This window comes from Lissotriton vulgaris, chromosome 8, assembly GCF_964263255.1.
Source record: "Lissotriton vulgaris chromosome 8, aLisVul1.2, whole genome shotgun sequence".
Taxonomy (NCBI): Eukaryota; Metazoa; Chordata; class Amphibia; order Caudata; family Salamandridae; genus Lissotriton; species Lissotriton vulgaris.
Window position 1 is genome coordinate 626,522,392 of NC_141696.1, and position 22,981 is coordinate 626,545,372.

Here is a 22,981-nt window from a genome sequence, read left to right on the forward strand (position 1 = left end):
CAACCCTTCGCAACCACCAGGAAGGAGTCAGACAGCATTCCCCCCATTGAATACGCAGGAAATGATGGGAATAGGAAACAAAAAACCTTTGACACCATTCAAAAAGAAGTCCAAATTGTTTCCAATGATGGCTAAAGATTCAATTGACGTATTCAATGAAATAGTGGTGGCCCAAGTTAAGAAACTGAATATAACAACTCAAATGACTGAAAGGAAGTTTTCTAGCCAAGAGAGGAGATATGAACAGTTAATGGATAAATTGAAAAAGGAAAACAACATAGTGATAAGGAATTCTGACAAGGGGGGGAACATAGTGTTGTGGCCACTCTCGAAATATTTGGCAGAAGCAAACAGCCAACTGAATGACACCCAATGTTATCATCGTGGTTCCCCTCAGCAGTATAAAATCATGCAGGATGAATTGTGTAACAAATTACTGGCCTGGAAAAGCTTGGGACTCTTGAGTTTGGAGGAATTCAAGTTTTTAAAGAAAGAATACCCAAAAACGCCAGTGATTTACTTCATACCGAAGATCCACAAAAACAAGGAAAAACTGCCAGGAAGACCCATCATAGCGGCCTGTGATGGACCCTTGGAGAATTTATCTAAATACATAGACTTCTTCTTACAAGAACATGTACGAGGGTTGGAATCATATGTAAGGGACACTGGTGACTTTATCCATAAAATTGGCAAAGTAAGGTGGCAGGAGGGATACTTGTTGATTACCTTAGATGTATCCTCCTTATACACCTGCATAAGGAATTCCGACGGTTTGAAAGCTGTGCAATATTTTTTATCCAAAAGGTCCATAGAATTCACCCAACACAATAAGATGTTAATGGATATGTTGATTTTTTGTTTGGAGCACAATTTCTTTCTTTTAAAAAAACAGATGTTTCAACAAATACAGGGGGTTGCCATGGGGGCCAGCTTCTCCCCCATTAATGCCTGTATGTTTATGGGCTGGTGGGAGGAACTGGTCCTCAGAAGGCAATACCAAGACACATATAGAGGCAAGATAGTGTCTTGGTTCAGATATATTGATGATCTGATAATCATCTGGAACGGAACGAAGGATGAGGCGGAGGAGTTTATTAAATGTATCAATAAGAATGAGATTAATTTAAACTTCACGTCCCACGGATGTACGTTGTTACAACGCATGCTTTTACCACGCATGCTGTAACAACGCAAGTTTTAAAACGCATTCCATTACAACGCATTACACTGGGGGGTGCTGGATAGTGAATAGTTTAATTTACTATTCCAACACCAGTCCCAGTGGACACTAGGGAAGGTGTTAGATAGTAAATTAAAACTATTCCCTATCCTTGAGCGCCCCCCAGTGTAATGCGTTGTAATGGTTTTCGTTTTAAAATCTGCGTTGTAATAGCACTGCGTGATAAAAGTTGCGTTATAAAGGTTGTTCCCCATCTAGCACTGAGGATGCCCCTAGATTAATCTTGACTTACAGTTTTCAACATAAATCATTACGCAAGATTATTCAGCGTAAGTGGCACATTGTTAAAGACGATCCTGTAATTGGTGGCTTGCTCCCAGAATATCCCTTAATAACTTATAGGAAGTCTACATCCATGGCCGATATTTTGGTGAAAAGTAGCCCGAGTGTAAGGATAACACAGGATGGCTTACGGCTAGGAAGGGATTTTACAAGTGTTCTAGCTGTAAAGCATGCTCTTTCGGCATTAATAAAACATATTTTCTGACTGCCTTTAGTGTAAAACCCCAAATGATTAAATATCACTTGACATGTAAGAGTGAATATGTAGTGTACATCCTAGAAGGTAATTGTAATTTGAAGTACATAGGGAGTACAAAATTGGCAGGGCATGAACGGGGTTTACAACATATCAGGGCAATCAACAACAATGACCCCAGTTACCCAGTAGCTCGCCACTTTAGAGAATATCATGAAGGTAATATAAAGGATTTGAAATACTATATTATAGACACTGTCCCGATTCAAAGAAGAGGAGGTGGACAGGGAGGGAAAATTACGTCGGTTAGAAACCCACTACATATTGCAACTCAATACCAAACAGCCAAATGGGCTCAATATGAGTGAGGATTTACACATGTATCTGGACTAACCATTCCCATCTATATATAGCAGGCAGCAGAAGGATAAGACAGGAACTGATACTGTAAATGTCCATGGAATCGAAGTTTGTATTTTGGACTACTTGGCTTTTTGTAGCAAGCAACAATGAAATTTAAGAAAACAAGTTTTGTAAATAGTTTTGTAGTACATTTTAGAATGAAATAGATTTATATTTTTTTCTAAAAGGGATTTTATAGAGATTTTAATAATCAATGAATGAATTATAATTTTACAGCTTTTATGATAATTATGAATTATATTATTATAGCGAGAGCGTAATACATTCATTTGTAAGGCTCGTATGTATAATTGTGGGAATCATTCATTAAGGTATAAAAGTCTGTATATTTCCCGTTAGCCTATACCCCCGCTTGTTTACATTATTTGAGACTATCATGTAAATGTAAATGTATTTATATAGCGCAAATCACCGACCCGGTATCTAAGCACTTGCTTAGGGAACCCGTCCTGGTATTCCCCTGTGAGATAACCCCGGCAGGGTATCCACAAGGTGAAAGCCAGGCATCCCACCGCGAGGGGCCGTTGTGGAGATTAAGCAAGCTATTGCCCAGAGTCGCAGAGTGTGAACCCGTGAATCGAGTAGGCACCGGAGCGAGAATTGTCGAGTGGACATTTTAGGACTCAAGACCCCGCCGAGCCGGGAATTGAACCCTGGTCCCGGGCTGACCTCTGCTTCCAGGTCTGCCTCCTCTAACCAGTGAGCCACACTTCTCCACGTACATGTACATTGCACTAATTGCGGTATTTGCACATAATATGGTTATGTACAGAGCAGCGATTGAAACTGTATTTATTAATTTCTGAAGATCAGTGAAATTTAGTCTCTGGAACAACAAATGAGTTAGTCACTATATGCACCTTATGGGAGTATGTATTGACCTTTACAAGTTTTTGCACTATTAGGAGTACAATCAGGTGATTTTTCTCCTAGCACTATTCTGTACTTTACGGTATGTTACCATTATGGTTTCATACGGGTTCCATGGTTATCTAACAAAATTACGTTTTTTTAAGACAAAGGACGATGCCAAAGCTAATTGTTGGTAGTTTTCAGTAGAATGAGTTACATGAAAAGTCATATTGTAAATGGCTTTGAGACGTATTCATGACGAGTTTAAAGAAATCAGATCCGGATAGTATTTTCTGAATCGCTGCTAGCATTGCTAGTTTGTACGGTTGTAATTGAAGGAATGTTCTGTTACAAATAGGCATTTAAGCCATGACTAACAATGAAAATGTATTTTACAATAATCAAAATGCTCACTGAACAAGAAAACCAAAAAGATAAATAAGAGCTTTTAAATGCATATGTCTTCTATGTCTATCATAGCACTCACACTTTGACTAAGCTAGTGGTTCACTGAAAGGTTGTCATGTGATCAAGGCAGGGATCTGCCGTAACGCGTCGTGATGGCTGGTGGTGTTTTTGAATAAAGAAATGCACTGAATTTGGGTCTACCTCGTTTACTTCACAAGTCCTTGGAGGAAGATGTGTTTGGAGCGGGCTTTGCAGCATATTATATATATATATATATATATTCCAGCTCCGGTTGTACCAAAAATCCCGGGGCACTCGTGGGCGGGGGCTTCAACGCGCTGGCACCGCGCGTCAAGAATCCAAGCTCGCAACTTCGCTCTCTTTCAAACAAAGTAGAAGCACTCCAAGGTGGGTGATCAAAACGTTTTAATCCGGCAACAAAACCGACGCGTTTCGGACGTCTAGTCCTTCATCAGTGACAAAGGACTAGACGTCCGAAACGCGTCTGTTTTGTTGCCGGATTAAAACGTTTTGATCACCCACCTTGGAGTGCTTCTACTTTGTTTGAAAGAGAGCGAAGTTGCGAGCTTGGATATACATATATATATATATATATATATATATATATATATATATATATATATATATATATATATATATATATATATATATATATATATATATATATATATATATATATATTACCTACTGGCGATAGCCAGTAGGTATATATAGTTAGGATTTTTTCCCTATGGGATTTTTGAAAATTCTATGTCTAATAACTTTGGCGTTTGTGGACGGAATTGGCTGAAATTTTCAGGAAAATGGCACATTTTGTTTCTGAGCAGCTCTTGGAAATTTGGGGGGGGTTCGTCAAGGGGGGGCCGAGAAAAAAGGGGGGTCCCAAAACGCGTTTTTCCCATGTTAATTTCCATAGGGCGGTTGGACTCACTTTTAGCCCGAACGGCTGAATGGATTTCCACGAAACTTGGCAAAATTGTAGGGACTGTTAGCCCGATGTGCCTTTGCTAGGTCTCAATATATGTGCTTCAGTGAATTTTGAGAAATTAACGTTTAAAACAAGATATATATCTGTAACAGCGCTCCGGGCAGCGCTCCGGTTCGCGTACTTTTCGCGTATCGGAACTTTGCGAAGCGAAGCTGATTGGCTCTCCGGTGTCTGTCAACATTCTAAACAGTCCGGTGCGGCCGCCATCTTGTCTCTCGGTAGGATCGAGAGACAAGAGGAGGCCAAAACAAAGGGGGAAATGAAGGAAAGGGGGCAAGGTAGACCCCTTCTGACCCCCTAGGATTGATGAGGGGATATAATAGAGCCACGCTGGGCCCCAAAAAAAAAAAAAATCCGATTTTTTCGCCGTAGGGACGCGTCTTGGTACGCGAACCGGGCAGCTAACCGGGCAGCTAACCGGGAAGCTAACCGGCAGTGTAACGGGAGTCTGACGAGTAGCTGATTGGCTGTCAACATTGTAAACAGTCCGGAGCGGCCGCCATCTTGTCTCTCGGTAGGATCGAGAGGCAAGAGGAGGCCAAAACAAAGGGGGAAATGAAGGAAAGAGGGCAAGGTAGACCCCTTCTGACCCCCTAGGATTGATGAGGGGATATTATAGAGCCACGCTGGGCCCAAACAAAAAAAAAAAAAAAATCCGATTTTTTCGCCGTAGAGACGCGTCTTAGTACGCGAACCGGGCAGCTAACCGGGCAGCTAACCGGGAAGCTAACCGGCAGTGTAACGGGAGTCTGAGGAGAAGCTGATTGGCTGTTATCATTGTAAACAGTCTGGAGCGGCCGCCATCTTGTCTCTCTGTGGGATCGAGAGACAAGAGGTGGAAAAAAAAAAAGGTGTAAATGAATGAAAGGGGTAAGGCAAACCCCTCCTGAACCCCTAGGATTGATGAGGGGGCTATTAAAGTTCCCTGGGGGGTGAAAAAAAAAATTGCGATTTTTCGCGGTAAAGGTGCTTCCTGGTACGTTAACCGGGCAGCTAACCAGCAGCGTAACGGGAGTCCGACATATTGTGTTTTTTGAACGTTTGTGATATGTGCACGTGTGGATTTTGTCTAATTAAGGTTAAAAAAATATATATATATCTTTAAGCGTGTTCTGGCGCGCTTACGTTTTGGGTTTGGTTTGCGCTGCAGAGACGATACGTCACGGTTATGCGATGCATCATTAGGCGTCTCACGGGCAATGTGATACGTCACTTAATAAGGAATATATTTTACAGCTATAGATATTAGCTTTTAAAAAACCAATGAAATTCACAGAAAAAACCATAGGTTATAGACCATATATAGTTAGGAATTTGCATTTACAAAACCTTGAAAATTCACTGAAAAAACCATAGGTTATAGACCATATATAGTTAGGGATTAGCATTTAAAAAACCTTATTTTATTTGCACAAAACCATTGAAATTCCATATATAGTTAGTTGCACTAACTATATATCGCGGACCCGCAATCCACTGCTAATGATGTCACATATTACATCATTCATGACATGGTCAGTGACATCACTGATGACATCACTGATGACATCTCAAATGACATCACTGATGACATCTCAAATGACATCACTGATGACATCACTGACATCTCATTTGACATTACTGATTACATCACTGATGATATCATTTATGTGATAATACATCTTCAGACTCTAATATAACCTTAGATACACTCAGTGTAAACAGGCACTCACAGACTGTCACACATCCATGGAGTTACCCACACACCTAGTCAGTCATGCAAAGAATCAATCACACCTCCATTTCCTCAACTATACAGTTATACACACCTTACTTATTCAAACATATACTAACACATATTTACTCTCTTATACAATCCTTGATACAAGTTCACAATGATTCATACAGCCACTCACACATTCACTGGCTCTTATGTTCAGTTATTTATATATGTCAACTCTCACATGGAGTGTGTTTTACATATGTACTTACTTTGACATGTAGAACTGAGATATCCATTCACTCACCAATATACTCATGCACACAGTCAACTGTCCATACAGCTGTTTCTACATGCACTTTTGAACCCATACACCTAGGGAATCAACTGCTCACACATCTATGCACAGAGTTATACACCTCCCAGCCACCCACACACATACTCAGTCTCCCATACAAATACTTGGGCAACCATTCAATAAACCATATAGTTACTGATATAGCTACTGATTTAAACATGCAGCAGTTTACAGAAGAACATAAATAATGATTGCCAAATTAAGACACTTTAATCACTAACCCATGCACTCAGTGAGACACATTTAATCATTCTCTCATACAGTCAGTCATGCACCTACTAAATCCTTCATCCAGACACTTATACAACCACTCATTCTTCAATATGTAAGACATATTTTAACTTTACAGAAACATACAGTCACTGGGTGTTGTCATCAGTGATGTCATCAGTGATGTCATTTGAGATGTCATCAGTGATGTCATCAGTGATGTCACTGACCATGTCATGAATGATGTAATATGTGACATCATTAGCAGTGGATTGCGGGTCCGCGATATATAGTTAGTGCAACTAACTATATATGGAATTTCAATGGTTTTGTGCAAATAAAATAAGGTTTTTTAAATGCTAATCCCTAACTATATATGGTCTATAACCTATGGTTTTTTCAGTGAATATATATATATGTCGAACAAAGTTTGCCCCTAAGCTGGATGACACACTCAGGATCTCTCCAACCACAGGTAAGTTGCTGCACGCTACTCTCCATTAATATTAGCCTTGGGCTTGGAATCGTGAAAATGACGACAACATCGCAGTAACAGTGACATCCCTCATTTATTTCATCTGCATGCCTCCCAATGCATTCTGGGACTGGTAGTGCGGAATAGTTCACCCACCTGGGCGTCGTCACAGTCACATTCGTGAAACAATCAATTAGGGATATAAGTGTTCAGTCCAACTCCCTGTGCAATACTTCGGGCATCTCCTGTTTCACGATTCCAAGCCCAAGATGAAGGGCGGGTTACGCCCAAAACGCGTTGGCTAATATTAATGGAGAGTAGCGCGCAGCAACTTACCTGTGGTTGGAGCGATCCTGAGTGTGTCATCCAGCTTAGGGGCAAACTTTGTTCGATAAATTAGTGACCAGCCCTTGGTCACGGATTGGTACCACCGCTTGGTTCCCGGGGGTTCGTGAGCTGTTAGATTGTTCAGCCGCACGAAGCAGGTGATTCCAGTGTGGCAGTGTGGCAGCTGTAACAAGGGAAGCCCGCCTCCGGGACCATGCGGGTCCGTTTGCTGTTTGATCTACAGTTTGAACGGAACAGGAGATGCCCGAAGTATTGCACAGGGAGGTGGACTGAACGCGTGTATCCCTAATTGATTGTTTCATGAATGTGACTGTGACGACGCCCATGTGGGTGAACTATTCCGCACTACCAGTCCCAGAATTCATTGGGAGGCATGCAGATGAAATAAATGAGGGATGTCACTGTTACTGTGATGTTGTCGTCATTTTCAAGATTCCAAGCCCAAGATGAAGGGCGGGTTACGCCCGAAACGCATTGGCTAATATTAATGGAGAGTAGCGCGCAGCAACTTACCTGTGGTTGGAGCGATCCTGAGTGTGTCATCCAGCTTAGGGGCAAACTTTGTTCGATAAATTAGTGACCAACCCTTGGTCACGGATTGGTACCACCGCTTGGTTCCCGGGGGTTCGTGAGCTGTTAGATTGTTCAGCCGCACAAAGCAGGTGATTCCAGTGTGGCAGTGTGGCAGCTGTAACAAGGGAAGCCCGCCTCCGGGACCATGCGTGTCCGTTTGCTGTTTGATCTACAGTTTGAACGGAACAGGAGATGCCCGAAGTATTGCACAGGGAGGTGGACTGAACGCGTATATCCCTAATTGATTGTTTCACGAATGTGACTGTGACGACGCCCATGTGGGTGAACTATTCCGCACTACCAGTCCCAGAATGCATTGGGAGGCATGCAGATGAAATAAATGAGGGATGTCACTGTTACTCTGATGTTGTTGTCATTTTCACGATTCCAAGCCCAAGATGAAGGGCGGGTTACGCCCGAAACGCGTTGGCTAATATTAATGGAGAGTAGGGCGCAGCAACTTACCTGTGGTTGGAGCGATCCTGAGTGTGTCATCCAGCTTAGGTGCAAACTTTGTTCGATATATGACTTGAAACCTTTTTCAGGAAAAGGAAAGAGGCCACACCGGGAGTAAGGAACAGGTAGCCGTTTAATTCAGAAGTCCAGGTAATGGCGAATGCATTTCAGCGTAAGAGCCTTCTTCAGCGCCTTCCTACTAAACGAATCAGCCCCAAATGATTTCCTCTGTGACTAAATATCTGCAGGCACTGAGTTCCCTCCCCCTAATGCGTTCTGCACAGCATTAACAGCCCGTGTTGAATGTTGCGGACTCCAAGTCCCAGTATGCATTGTCTCGGCACAGCTAGGTTGCTGGTGTGGGGGAGTGGAGAAAATGTAGTTTATGCCCACACAGGAGGGCGGGGTGGTCGATGGACGATGAACATCGCAGTGCCTGTCCCGTGTCCCCATTGACTGCAGCACCCTTCCTCCCAGGTCAGTGATGGAAACAGGGGCGGTCAAATGCGAGACTGTTTGCCTGTCCCAGAATGCGTTGGGAGGCATGCAGATGAAATAAATGAGGGATGTCACTGTTACTGCGATGTTGTCGTCATTTTCACGATTCCAAGCCCAAGATGAAGGGCGGGTTACGCCCGAAACGCGTTGGCTAATATTAATGGAGAGTAGCGCGCAGCAACTTACCTGTGGTTGGAGCGATCCTGAGTGTGTCATCCAGCTTAGGGGCAAACTTTGTTCGATATATATATATATATATATATATATATATATATATATATATATATATATATATATATATATATATATATATATATATATACATATATATATATACACACACACATTATTTTTATACATTAATACTACTAAAAATAACAAGCATTTGCAATGCAATAATATATGCAATGCCAGAAACCGGTCCCCGGTAGCTTGTCTCCTTTCTGGTGAAGAATTGGCTTGGTAGTTTAGTCTGCCCTGTTCCCATGAGGCACGGGGCCAGGGACAGACTGATTTGCATATAGCCAGGTTCTGAGCTGGGATGGTGCAGTGAGATAAATAACGGTGATGGATCAAGCCCTGATCTTTGGACTGGGTAAGAGTGGTCTGCTTAATTCAGACACTCTGTTCATCACCACCCCCTTTTCTGAATCGTTTTTGGCCACTATATGTGTGGCAGGGTATACTCAGACATGAGTCCCTTTCTCACTGCACCATCAGGATTCAAGCAAGCCGGGCCGAAGAAGGCTGAAATGCCAGAAACCGGTCCCCGGTAGCTTGTCTCCTTTCTGGTGAAGAATTGGCTTGGTAGTTTAGTCTGCCCTGTTCCCATGAGGCACTGGGCCAGGGACAGACTGATTTGCATATAGCCAGGTTCTGAGCTGGGATGGTGCAGTGAGATAAATAACGGTGATGGATCAAGCCCTGATCTTTGGACTGGGTAAGAGTGGTCTGCTTAATTCAGACACTCTGTTCATCACCACCCCCTTTTCTGAATCGTTTTTGGCCACTATAGGTGTGGCAGGGTATACTCAGACATGAGTCCCTTTCTCACTGCACCATCAGGATTCAAGCAAGCCGGGCCGAAGAAGGCTGAAATGCCAGAAATCGGTCCCCGGTAGCTTGTCTCCTTTCTGGTGAAGAATTGGCTTGGTAGTTTAGTCTGCCCTGTTCCCATGTGGCACTGGGCCAGGGACAGACTGATTTGCATATAGCCAGGTTCTGAGCTGGGATGGTGCAGTGAGATAAATAACGGTGATGGATCAAGCCCTGATCTTTGGACTGGGTAAGAGTGGTCTGCTTAATTCAGACACTCTGTTCATCACCACCCCCTTTTCTGAATCGAGTGATGATGTGATGGCGAATGAGTGATGTTGTGGCATTCAGTGATGCTGTGGTAGCACATAGTGATGTTGTGGTGCCCCTGAGTGATGCTGTTGTGGTGCGGAGTGATGCCGTATGCTACGCTATTTTTGTTTTGCTATCCTATGTTTTGTTTTGTTATGCTATCCTATGTTTTGCTATCCTATGCTTTGAATTGTTATGTTATGCTATGCTGTTATGTTATGCTATGCTGTGTTTTGTTATGCTATGCTATGTTTTGTTATGCTATGCTATGTTTTGCTATGCTATGCTTTGTTATGCTATGTTTTGTTTTGCTATGCTATGTTTTGTTATGCTATGCTATGTTTTGTTGTGTTTGGTATGCTATGTTTTGCTATGCTATATTTTGTTGTGTTTTGTTAAGCTAGGCTATATTTTGTTGTGTTTTGCTATGTTTTGTTATGCTATGTGTTGTTGTGTTTTGTTATGCTATGTTTTGCCATGCTTTGCTATGTTTAGTTATGCTATGCTATGTTTAGTTTTGCTATCCTATGCTTTGTTTTGTTATGCTATGCTATGTTTTGTTATGCTATGCTATGTTTTGTTGTGTTTTGCTATGCTATGCTTTGTTATGCTATGTTTTGTTATGCTATGCTATGTTTTGTTGTGTTTTATTATGCTATGCTTTGTTTTGCTATGCTATGTTTTTGTTATGCTATGTTTTCTTATGCTATGCTATGTTTTGTTATGCTATGCTAAGCTTTGTTTTGTTATGCTATGCTACGTTGTGTTTTGTTATGCTATGCTTTGTTTTGTTGTGTTTTGTTATGCTATTCTATGTTTTGCTATGCTTTGCAATGCTATGTTTTGTTATGTATTCTATGCTTTGTTGTGTTTTGTTATGCCATGCTATCTTTTGTTCTACTATGCTATGCTTTGTTTTGCTATGCTTTGTTATGTAATGCTATGCTTTGTTTTGTTATGCTATGTTTTGTTATGCTATGCTATGTTTTGTTGTGTTTTGTTACGCTATGCTATGCTTTGTTGTGTTTTGCTATGCTATGTTTTGTTTTGTTATGTTATGTTTTGTTTTGCTATCCTATGCTTTGTTTTGTTATGCTATGCTATGTTTTGTTATGCTATGCTGGTGAGGGTGTGTGATTGTGTGTGAGGGTGTGTGAGGGTGAGTGAGGGCGAGGGGGTGTGAGGGTGAGGGGGTGTGAGGTTGAGGGGGTGTGAGGGTGAGGGGGTGTGAGGGTGTGTGAGGGTGAGGGGGTGTGAGGGTGAGGGGGTGAGAGTGAGGGTTTGTGAGGGTGAGTGTGTGGGGGTGTGAGGGTGAGGGTGAGAAGGTGTGAGGGTGAGGGGGTGTGAGGGTGAGGGGATGTGAGGGTGTGTGAGGGTGAGAGTTGGTGAGGGTGTGTGAGGGTGAGGGGGGTGAGGGTGTGTGAGGGTGAGTGAGGGTGTGTGAGGGTGGTGAGGGTGAGTGAGGGTGTGTGAGGGTGAGAGGGTAAGGGGGTGTGAGGGGGAGTGAGGGTGTGTGAAAGTGAGTGAGGGTGTGTGAGGGTGAGGGTGTGTGAGGGTGAGGGTGTGTGATGGTGTGAGGGTGTGGGGGTGTGAGGGTGTGGGTGTGTGGGGGTGAGGGGGTGTGGGGGTGAGGGGGTGTGAGGGTGAGGGGTGTGAGGGTTGTGAGGGTGAAGGGGTGTGAGGGTGAGGGTGAGTGAGGGTGAGGGGTGTGAGGGTGTGTGAGGGTGAGGGGGTGTGTGAGGGTGTGTGGTGTGAGGCTGAGGGTGTGTGAGGGTGAGGGAGTGTGAGGGTGTGTGAGGGGGAGGGTGTGGGGTTGTGAGGGTGAGGATGTAGGGTTGTGAGAGTGAGGGGGTGTGAGGGTGAGGGGGTGTGAGGGTGAGGGTGAGGGAGGGTGAGGGTGACAGGGGTGAGGGTGTGTGAGGGGTGTGAGGGTGAGGGGGTGTGAGGGTGAGGGGGTGAGGGTGTGAGGGTGTGTGAGGGTGAGGGGGTGTGAGGGTGAGAGGGTGTGTGAGGGGGGTGTGAGGGGGTGTGTGAGGGTGTGAGGGTGAGGGGGGTAAGGGTGAAGGGGTGTGAGGGTGAGGGTGTGAGGTTGAGGGTGTGTGCGGGTGAGGGGGTGTGAGGGTGAGGGTGTGTGAGGTTGAGAGGGTGCGTGAGGGTGAGAGGGTGTTTGAGGGTGAGGGTGTGTGAGGGTGAGGGTGTGTTAGGGGGTGTGAGGGTGAGGTTGAGGGGTGTGAGGGTGAGGGGGTGAGAGAATGAGGGTGTGTGTGTGATGGTGAGGGTGTGAGGGTAAGGGGGTGTGGGGGTGTGAGGGGGTGAGGGTGAGGGGGTGTGAGGGTGAGGATGTGTGTGAGGGTGAGGGGGTATGTGAGGGTGAGGGTGTTTGTTCAAGTTCAAGTTCAGAAATGTGTATAGCGCACTACTCACCCAGAGGGTCTCAAGGCACTTGAGGGAGGGGGGGGGGAGCTTTACTTATCGAATATCCAAGTTTTTAGACTTTCTGAAGGAGAGATGGTTCTGTGTAAGGCGAATGTGGGTGGGGAGAGAGTTCCAGGTTTTGGCCGCTAAGTAGGAGAAGGATCTTCCCCCATAGTGGATTTATGGATGCGTGGAATTGCGGCGAGGGCTTGATTGGACGGTCGTAATTGGCGGTTGGGGGTGTAGAAGGACAGTCGCGTGTTGAGGCATTCGGGTCCTAGGTCGTAGAGGGCTTTGTGTGCGTGAGTGAGGAGACAGAACGTTATTCTCTTGTTGACGGGGAGCCAGTGGATGTCTTTCAGGTGAGCGGAAATGTGAGCTTGACGGGGGATGTCCAGTATGAGTCTGGCTGAGGCGTTTTGGATGCGTTGGAGTTTTTTCTGTAGTTTGGCTGTGGTTCCGGCGTAAAGGGTGTTTCCGTAATCCAGTCGGCTTGTGACCAGTGCGTGGGTGACCGTCTTTCTTATTTCGGTGGGGATCCAACAGAAGATTTTTTTGAGCATGCGTAGGATGTTGAAGCATGATGATGAGACGGCGTTGACTTGTCTGGTCATTGAGAGGGAGGAGTCCAGGATGAAGCCCAGGTTACGTGCGTGATCCGTAGGTATGGGTGCGGTTCCCAGGGCCGGAGGCCACCATGAGTCGTCCCAGGCAGAGGGGGATGAACCTAAGATGAGGACTTCTGTTTTGTCCCAGTTTAGTTTTAAACGGCTGTTCTTCATCCACTCGGCTACTTCTTTCATTCCTTCGTGTAGGTTGGTTTTAGCGGTGTTTGGGTCTTTGGTGAGGGAGAGGATCAGCTGGGTGTCGTCTGCATAGGAGATGATGTTGAGGTTGTGTTGGCGCGCGATGGCTGCGAGGGGACTCATGTATACGTTGAAGAGGGTGGGACTGAGTGATGATCCTTGAGGTACGCCGCAGATGACTTCGGTGGCTTCTGATCTAAAAGGGGGGGAGGCGGACTCTCTGGGTTCTTCCGGCGAGGAACGAGATGATCCAGTCCAATGCTTTTCCTTGTATTCCGACGTTGCTGAGGCGTTGTATGAGGGTGCTATGACAGACTGTGTCGAAGGCTGCGGAGAGCTCAAGTAGAATGAGGGCGGCTGTTTCTCCGTTGTCTAGTAAAGTTCGAATGTCGTCTGTTGCTGCGATGAGGGCGGTTTCGGTGCAGTGTTTGGCTCGGAAGCCGGACTGTGAGGGGTCGAGGGATTTGTTGGATTCAAGGAAGGCGGCGAGCTGACTGTTGACGGCTTTCTCGTTGACTTTGGCTGGGAATGGGAGGAGGGAGATGGGGCGGTAGTTCTTAAGTTCAGTGGGGTCTGCTGTGGGCTTCTTCAGAAGGGCGCTGAGTTCTGCATGTTTCCAGCTTTCCGGGAAGGTAGCGGAGTTGAAGGAGCAGTTGATGACGTCGCGGAGATGGGGTGCGATTATGGAGTCTGCTTGTTGAAAATGTGTTGGGGACATGGGTCGGTTGGCGATCCAGAGTGGATGGAGTTCATCAGGCGGATGGTGTCTTTAGTGGTGATAGGGTTCCAGTCGCAAAGGTTGTTAGAGTGCGGTTTTGGTTCAGAGGTGGGTGGAGTGGACTGGTCTTCGGACTGGATTTTAAAGCTGTTATGTATGTCGGCGATTTTGTTGTGGAAGAACGAGGCTAGAGAGTTGCAGAGGTCTTGGGAGGGAGTGATGTCGTTGGTGCCGGAGGTGGGGTTGGTAAATTCTTTGACGATGTTGAATAGTTCCTTGCTGTTTTGGGTGTTGTTGTCAAGGCGATCCTTGAATGCTGATTTCTTGGTGGATCGGATCAGTTTGTGGTGTTCGCGGATGGTGTTCTTGAAAGTGGCCATGTTGTCAGTGGTTGGGTTTTTTCTCCAGGCTTTCTCGAGGGTGCGACAGAACTTCTTGGAATTCTTAAGGTCATCGTTGAACCAGGGGGCTTTTTTGCTACCTTGCTTGATTTGATGGTTTTTCAAGGGTGCTAGTTCGTCTGCGCTGTGGGTGATCCATTGTGTGAAGTTGGTGGCTGCTTGGTTAGGGTTCGTTGATTTAGCAGGAGGGTTCTGGTGAAGCGATGTGAAGAGCTGGTCGGTGGCAATTTTGTTCCAATTTCTTCAGGGAATAGGTTGTGGGGGGTTGTGGGTCGTGGTCTTTTTGTAGTTGAAGTGAACGCAGCTGTGGTCCGTCCAATGGAGCGCTGTGGTGTGATCGAAGGAGATGTGCTTGCTGGAGGTGAAGATTGGGTCGAGCGTGTGTCCGGCATAGTGGGTGGGGGTATCAACAAGTTGTTCGAGTCCGAGGTTGGCCAGGTTGGCCAGAAGGGTGGCGGTGTTGCTGTCGTTTTTCTTTTCCAGGTGGAAGTTGAGGTCTCCCAGTAGAATGTAGTCCTCGGAAGGGAGGGCATGTGGGCTGATGAAGTCGGTGATGTCTTCGCTGAATTGTGTGCGGGGACCTGGTGGTCTGTAGATGAGGGTGCCTCTGAGTGTGATCTTGGGATCGGTGTGGATCTGGAAGTGAAGGTGTTCGGCGTTAGAGAGGTTATCGTCGGAACTGGTCGTGATGCGGATGGTGTTTTTATGGACGATGGCGATGCCTCCTCCTATTTGGTTGGTGCGGTCCTTTCGGATGATCTTGTAGGCGTCCGGAATGGCTATGGCGATGTCGGGCGCTGATGAAGCGTTCATCCAGGTTTCTGTAAGGAAGGCGACGTCCGGCGATGTAGTGTCGAGTAGGTTCCAGAGTTCGATGGCGTGTCTGTGGACCGAGCGGGTGTTGAGCAGGATGCATTTTAGGTGGTTAGTGTCGGAGCTCTGTTTGGAGTTCGTGGATTTGGTGTGGGATCTTATGCAGTCGAACTTGCAGGAGTGGCATGTGAAGGGTCCATGCGTTTGTCCTGGGGTGGCTAGGTTGCAGTTTTGGAGTCTGCCGGGATTAAGTGCTGATAGGGTAGCGGCGTCGTACGTAACGCGGGTGGAGTGGGATTTGCAAGGACCAGGGGGTTGGGCGCTGGGCGCGGTCCAGGCGCGGACGGGCGTAGACGGGCTTACCTTTGGCGCACCTTCAGCGCGCAGGGGGCGCGACCGCTGCGCGTGGACGCTGCACGCAGAAGCATCTGTCATAAGTGGATAGTGGAGGGGGCGGAGCGAGGGAGGGTCAGCTGGGAGGCGGGAGCGGGGTGGAGAGGCGGGCTGGGAGGCAACAAAATGGCAGCAGACTAATATCGAAGCAGGATGAGATTGGGGCACAGGCAAAAATATTGCCAGCAATGCAAGCTTTCACAAAAGTGCCACGAAGTCACAGAGGCACAAAGACACAGTGCGCGCGATGTGGGCTGTGTACTAACAGCGCAACAGAAAACAATCAGGCAGATTAAAAGCTGTTAATGCGATCAGCAGCAAAGCGCTACGATACCACAGAGCAGCAAAGCGCTACGATACCAAAGAGCAGCAAAGCGCTAAGATACCAGTAGTTGAGCAGGGAGCGTGGGGAGCGACCGCCTCAGAGCGAGTCAGGACGATCACAGCGTAGGTGTGGAGAGGTCAGCCCCTAACTTCCAGTGGGAGGGTGGGTCAGCTGGGAGGCGGGAGCGGGGTGGAGAGGCGGGCTGGGAGGCAACAAAACAACAACAAAATGGCAGCAGACTAAGATCGAAGCAGGATGAGATTGGGGCACAGGCAAAAATATTGCCAGCAATGCAAGCTTTCACAAAAGCGCTACAAAGTCACAGAGGCACAAAGACACAGTGCGCACGATGTGGGCTGTGTACTAACTGCGCAACAGAAAACAATCAGGCAGATTAAAAGCTGTTAATGCGATCAGCAGCAAATCGCTACGATACCACAGAGCAGCAAAGCGCTACGATACCACAGAGCAGCAAAGCGCTAAGATCCCAGTAGTTGAGCAGGGAGCATGGGGAGCGACCCCCTCAGAGCGAGTCAGGACGCTCACAGCGTAGGTGTGGAGAGGTCAGCCCCTAACTTCCAGTGGCAGGGAGGGTCAGCTGGGAGGCGGGAGCGCGGTGGAGAGGCGGGCTGGGAGGCAACAAAACAACAACAAAATGGCAACAGACTAAGATCGAAGCATGATGAGATTGGGGCACAGGCAAAAATATTGCCAGCAATGCAAGCTTTCACAAAAGCGCTACGAAGTCACAGAGGCACAAAGACACAGTGCGCGCGATGTGGGCTGTGTACTAACAGCGCAACAGAAAACAATCAGGCAGATTAAAAGCTGTTAATGCGATCAGCAGCAAAGCGCTACGATACCACAGAGCAGCAAAGCGCTACGATACCAAAGAGCAGCAAAGCGCTAAGATACCAGTAGTTGAGCAGGGAGCGTGGGGAGCGACCGCCTCAGAGCGAGTCAGGACGATCACAGCGTAGGTGTGGAGAGGTCAGCCCCTAACTTCCAGTGGGAGGGTGGGTCAGCTGGGAGGCGGGAGCGGGGTGGAGAGGCGGGCTGGGAGGCAACAAAACAACAACAAAATGGCAGCAGACTAAGATCGAAGCAGGATGAGATTGGGGCACAGGCAAAAATATTGCCAGCAATGCAAGCTTTCACAAAAGCGCTACAAAGTCACAGAGGCACAAAGACACAGTGCGCACGATGTGGGCTGTGTACTAACTGCGCAACAGAAAACAATCAGGCAGATTAAAAGCTGTTAATGCGATCAGCAGCAAATCGCTACGATACCACAGAGCAGCAAAGCGCTACGATACCACAGAGCAGCAAAGCGCTAAGATCCCAGTAGTTGAGCAGGGAGCATGGGGAGCGACCCCCTCAGAGCGAGTCAGGACGCTCACAGCGTAGGTGTGGAGAGGTCAGCCCCTAACTTCCAGTGGCAGGGAGGGTCAGCTGGGAGGCGGGAGCGCGGTGGAGAGGCGGGCTGGGAGGCAACAAAACAACAACAAAATGGCAACAGACTAAGATCGAAGCATGATGAGATTGGGGCACAGGCAAAAATATTGCCAGCAATGCAAGCTTTCACAAAAGCGCTACGAAGTCACAGAGGCACAAAGACACAGTGCGCGCGATGTGGGCTGTGTACTAACAGCGCAACAGAAAACAATCAGGCAGATTAAAAGCTGTTAATGCGATCAGCAGCAAAGCGCTACGATACCACAGAGCATCAAAGCGCTACGATACCACAGAGCAGCAAAGCGCTAAGATCCCAGTAGTTGAGCAGGGAGCGTGGGGAGCGACCGCCTCAGAGCGAGTCAGGACGGTCACAGCGTAGGTGTGGAGAGGTCAGCCCCTAACTTCCAGTGGGAGGGAGGGTCAGCTGGGAGGCGGGAGCGGGGTGGAGAGGCGGGCTGGGAGGCAACAAAACAACAACAAAATGGCAGCAGACTAAGATCGAAGCAGGATGAGATTGGGGCACAGGCAAAAATATTGCCAGCAATGCAAGCTTTCACAAAAGCGCTACGAAGTCACAGAGGCACAAAGACACAGTGCGCACGATGTAGGCGGTGTACTAACAGCGCAACAGAAAACAATCAGGCAGATTAAAAGCTGTTAATGCGATCAGCAGCAAAGCGCTACGATACCACAGAGCAGCAAAGCGCTACGATACCACAGAGCAGCAAAGCGCTAAGATCCCAGTCGTTGAGCAGGGAGCGTGGGGAGCGACCGCCTCAGAGCGAGTCAGGACGGTCACAGCGTAGGTGTGGAGAGGTCAGCCCCTAACTTCCAGTGGGAGGGAGGGTCAGCTGGGAGGCGGGAGCGGGGTGGAGAGGCGGGCTGGGAGGCAACAAAACAACAACAAAATGGCAGCAGACTAAGATCGAAGCAGGATGAGATTGGGGCACAGGCAAAATATTGCCAGCAATGCAAGCTTTCACAAAAGCGCTACAAAGTCACAGAGGCACAAAGACACAGTGCGCGCGATGTGGGCTGTGTACTAACAGCGCAACAGAAAACAATCAGGCAGATTAAAAGCTGGTAATGCGATCAGCAGCAAAGCGCTACGATACCACAGAGCAGCAAAGCGCTACAATACCACAGAGCAGCAAAGCGCTAAGATCCCAGTAGTTGAGCAGGGAGCGTGGGGAGAGACCGCCTCAGAGCGAGTCAGGACGGTCACAGCGTAGGTGTGGAGAGGTCAGCCCCTAACTTCCAGTGGGAGGGAGGGTCAGCTGGGAGGCGGGAGCGGGGTGGAGAGGCGGGCTGGGAGGCAACAAAACAACAACAAAATGGCAACAGACTAAGATCGAAGCAGGATGAGATTGGGGCACAGGCAAAAATATTGCCAGCAATGCAAGCTTTCACAAAAGCGCTACGAAGTCACAGAGGCACAAAGACACAGTGCGCGCGATGTGGGCTGTGTACTAACAGCCCAACAGAAAACAATCAGGCAGATTAAAAGCTGTTAATGCGACCAGCAGCAAATCGCTACGATACCACAGAGCAGCAAAGCGCTACGATACCACAGAGCAGCAAAGCGCTAAGATACCAGTAGTTGAGCAGGGAGCGTGGGGAGCGACCGCCTCAGAGCGAGTCAGGACGGTCACACCGTAGGTGTGGAGAGGTCAGCCCCTAACTTCCAGTGGGAGGGAGGGTCAGCTGGGAGGCGGGAGCGGGGTGGAGAGGCGGGCTGGGAGGCAACAAAACAACAACAAAATGGCAACAGACTAAGATCGAAGCAGGATGAGATTGGGGCACAGGCAAAAATATTGCCAGCAATGCAAGCTTTCACAAAAGCGCTACGAAATCACAGAGGCACAAAGACACAGTGCGCCAGATGTGGGCTGTGTACTAACAGCGCAACAGAAAACAATCAGGCAGATTAAAAGCTGTTCATGCGATCAGCAGCAAAGCGCTACGATACCACAGAGCAGCAAAGCGCTACGATACCACAGAGCAGCAAAGCGCTAAGATCCCAGTAGTTGAGCAGGGAGCGTGGGGAGCGACCGCCTCAGAGCGAGTCAGGACGGTGTGGGTGAGGGTGAGTGAGAGGGTGTGTGAGGGTGAGGGTGAAAGGGTGTGTGAGGGTGAGAGGGTGGGTGAGGGTGGGTGAGAGGGTGAGTGAGGGTGAGGGTAAGTGAGGGTGAGGGGGTGTGAGGGTGAGGGGGTGTGAGGGTGTGAGGGTGAGGGTGTAAGGGAGGGTGAGGGCATGTGAGGGTGAGGGGATGAGAGGGTGAGAGGGGGTGAGAGGGTGTGTGAGGGTGGGAGGGTGAGTGAGGGTGATGGTGTGTGAGGGTGAGGATGAGGGGGTGTGAGGGTGATGGGGTGTGAGAGTGAGGGGGTGTGAGGGGGTGTGAGGGTGAGGAGGTGTGTGAGTGTGAGGGGGTGAGGGTGAGGGGGTGTGAGGGTGAGGGTGTGGGGGTGGGTGAGGGTGAGTGAGGGTGTGTGAGGGTGAGGAGGTGTGAGGGTTCGAAGTAAATGGTGGAAGGGCAGACATCAAAAGACAGAGAGAAGAGACTGAGTTGTGACTGCGTTGATCAGTTTCAGAATCAGGAGGGGCAGAGTCAGCACAGTCTGCGAGGGATCAACGTGTCTAGAGGAAAGCATAGCGGATGTAGCATTGCAGCTAGCAAGTCGAGTGTTTTCAAGCTGAGTGTCCCTAGAGAGATGGCAACACAGCAACAGCATTTGAGGAGCAAGGCTACTGTAAACAAGCACAGTAGGCTTTCACTTTTGTCCAGAAAAAAAAACGAGAAAGGTGCAGAGAAAGCCGAACAAAACACGGCTTCCCCGGGAAATGGATGCAAAAAAAACAAGCTATCAGCATTGCTGTGGCGGGGGAGGCGCATTCCTTTGAAGTCTGATGCCAAGGCTCAGACAAATGGTGGTGTGCGATGTGCACGCGGGGGTCGGGGGAGCGGCAGCCTTTAAAGTCTGATGCCGAGGCACAGACAAATGATGGTGTGTGATGTGGCTGGCTCTGTGCACGCGCATAGCTCACTTGAACTGTACGCGATCCGCAGGCTAGGTACGAAATGTCATAATAAATTATCTTACTAAAGACTCAAATAAAAATATATTAAACATATAAAATCACAGATGCTGCAATGAAATACATACAAAATAACACAAGTTATATTATATACAGCTGTATTTTCTAATTCAATATTTTTTACAACAATATCAAAAACCATGCTTAAAACTATATTCTTTCCTTTGATATTCGGGACCATTATATTTTTTACATCCCGATATTCTTGGCATGATATTTTTGTATCCCAATATTTTTTATTTAATATTTTGTCCAAACACCCCCTGTGAATGGATGAATGGGCCTTTATACATAGTACAGACGTGTTTGCATGTGAGATTAGATTTTTAATTTTATGTTGCTTCTCAGTTGGGAGCATATACCTTTACGGTTTTAGACTAGCTTTCAGGACTACATGTCTCTCAACACAAAGCAAAAAGACAATGCCAATAGGTCTGGCTTGTTTTCTTTTTTTTAATATAAAAAGTATTTTATTAATTTAATGAAAGAAAATGGTATGATGGCATAGCACGTCATAGGTAGCGGCATCTTCCTCTAAAAAGCAGCACTGACAAAGACGAAAGTTATCATGTACGATACCAAAGTAGTCCCACTATCGTACCCAGATCCTCTTATGCTTTTGGTGACAACCCCTGGCTTTGTATATAGATTCCTCAACACAAGCACCGACTCTCACATGCATCCAGACTGAAGCACAAGGAACAAGCATTTTCGCTTTGTAAAATGCTTGTTTTTCTAGATGCGTCTATTAATTAGCTAAAATGAGCAGGCCTGTGCAAATAGGATTATTGTTGAACCTTCCACATTTGTTTTGTGTATGTCATTCTTTTGTATTTATTATATTTTGCTTTACTTACAGCTATGGTTGCCATCATTTGACCACTGTACTTGGCTTTAGCATTAAGGTCCTTCCGGTGTAAAGATCAGTACACATATAGACATTTATATATTTGCTTGGCACCCTCTGACAAGTTGTTTAGCACCACTAAATTAAAAGGATTGAATGATGAACATAATTATATGGCACCAAAAAAACATATGTTGCCTTGTGATCTTTCTTACTGTGTAGTACCTAAGCAACCTGGATGAGACCCCTGCTTACCTTGGAGGTAGAGACAACTACTGGAGAAAATTATCCCTAAAAAACTTGTCCAGGACAACAATAATGTATGACATTGTAGATTATGCACAATCCGGCAAATTATCAAATCGTCTTCAGGAGGAACTAACATTTCTACTTCTCCAGCCGCAAAATGAAGAGGCTCAGTATAAGCAGTTGGCTGCTGTCACCCGTGTCAGGTAAGAGTGACTACATCATAAACATTATTTCTAGAGAAACGTGTGGTTTAATTTTAAAACGGAATGACCCAATAAAAAAAACAAAGTCTACTCCCGGTCAAACAATCTACTTGATGATTTTAGAAATGTTTTATATGGTATTTTGTCCTGCCACTACAGAATCCTCGTACTTCTGCGACGTTTCTTACACAGTGATGGTAATCGTTACATCACTGTGGAGTAATGTTAGATGTCAGTCTGGAATACATCAGGTATTATTTTGCATACATTTGTGGGGAATTGCTCAATGCAATGTATTCACGTGTATTATTTGTTGTCTTTGCTTGGAAACGGATTCTTACATCTATTATACAAAAAAAATCAATGCACACATAACTTTGTATATTTAGTATTTCTATATTTATTATATACTAGCTTACCCGTCGCGCGTTGCTGCGATCTCAGAAGAAAGGAAATTTAAGGAAACTAGATATGATAGCATTAAATTTACATTGTATCATTTTTATTGAAACTTATTTATTTTAATATGGAAAACATTTTAAAGTGTTGTTTTAATTCTGTTTATTTATTCAAGTGCTTGTGGATACACGTTTTTTTTTGTTTTTCCATCTGGTGCGTACACAAATAAATCAGAAGGTTTTCTGACGCGTGAGCTGGCCACATACAGTTGTCCATGTGAGAAGCCCGGATTCTCCAAATCTAGTCCACACATTTGCTGCGATTGTCCTTGTGCTTTGTTGATGGTCATTGCAAAAGCGAGTCGCACCGTAAACGGGGGCAGATATTTAACAATTATTTTTTTTTTGCCAGAAAATCTGAAGGAAGCCAGGGTTATCCCCCCCCTGAAGAAAGCAGGAGCAGACATCAAGGCTCCAAAGAATT

At 46.6% G+C, this 22,981-nt stretch overlaps 1 protein-coding gene across 1 annotated transcript in view; it reads left to right on the plus strand.

Moving 5' to 3' along the window:
- Window positions 1-22,981, plus strand: part of C8HXorf58 (chromosome 8 CXorf58 homolog) — a 767,449-nt gene that overhangs the window by 631,065 nt on the left and 113,403 nt on the right. The window contains exon 7 of the mRNA XM_086933357.1: window positions 21,870-22,099. Within this exon, the coding sequence (XP_086789483.1) occupies window positions 21,870-22,099 (230 nt within the window). The remainder of the gene's footprint in view (window positions 1-21,869; window positions 22,100-22,981) is intronic.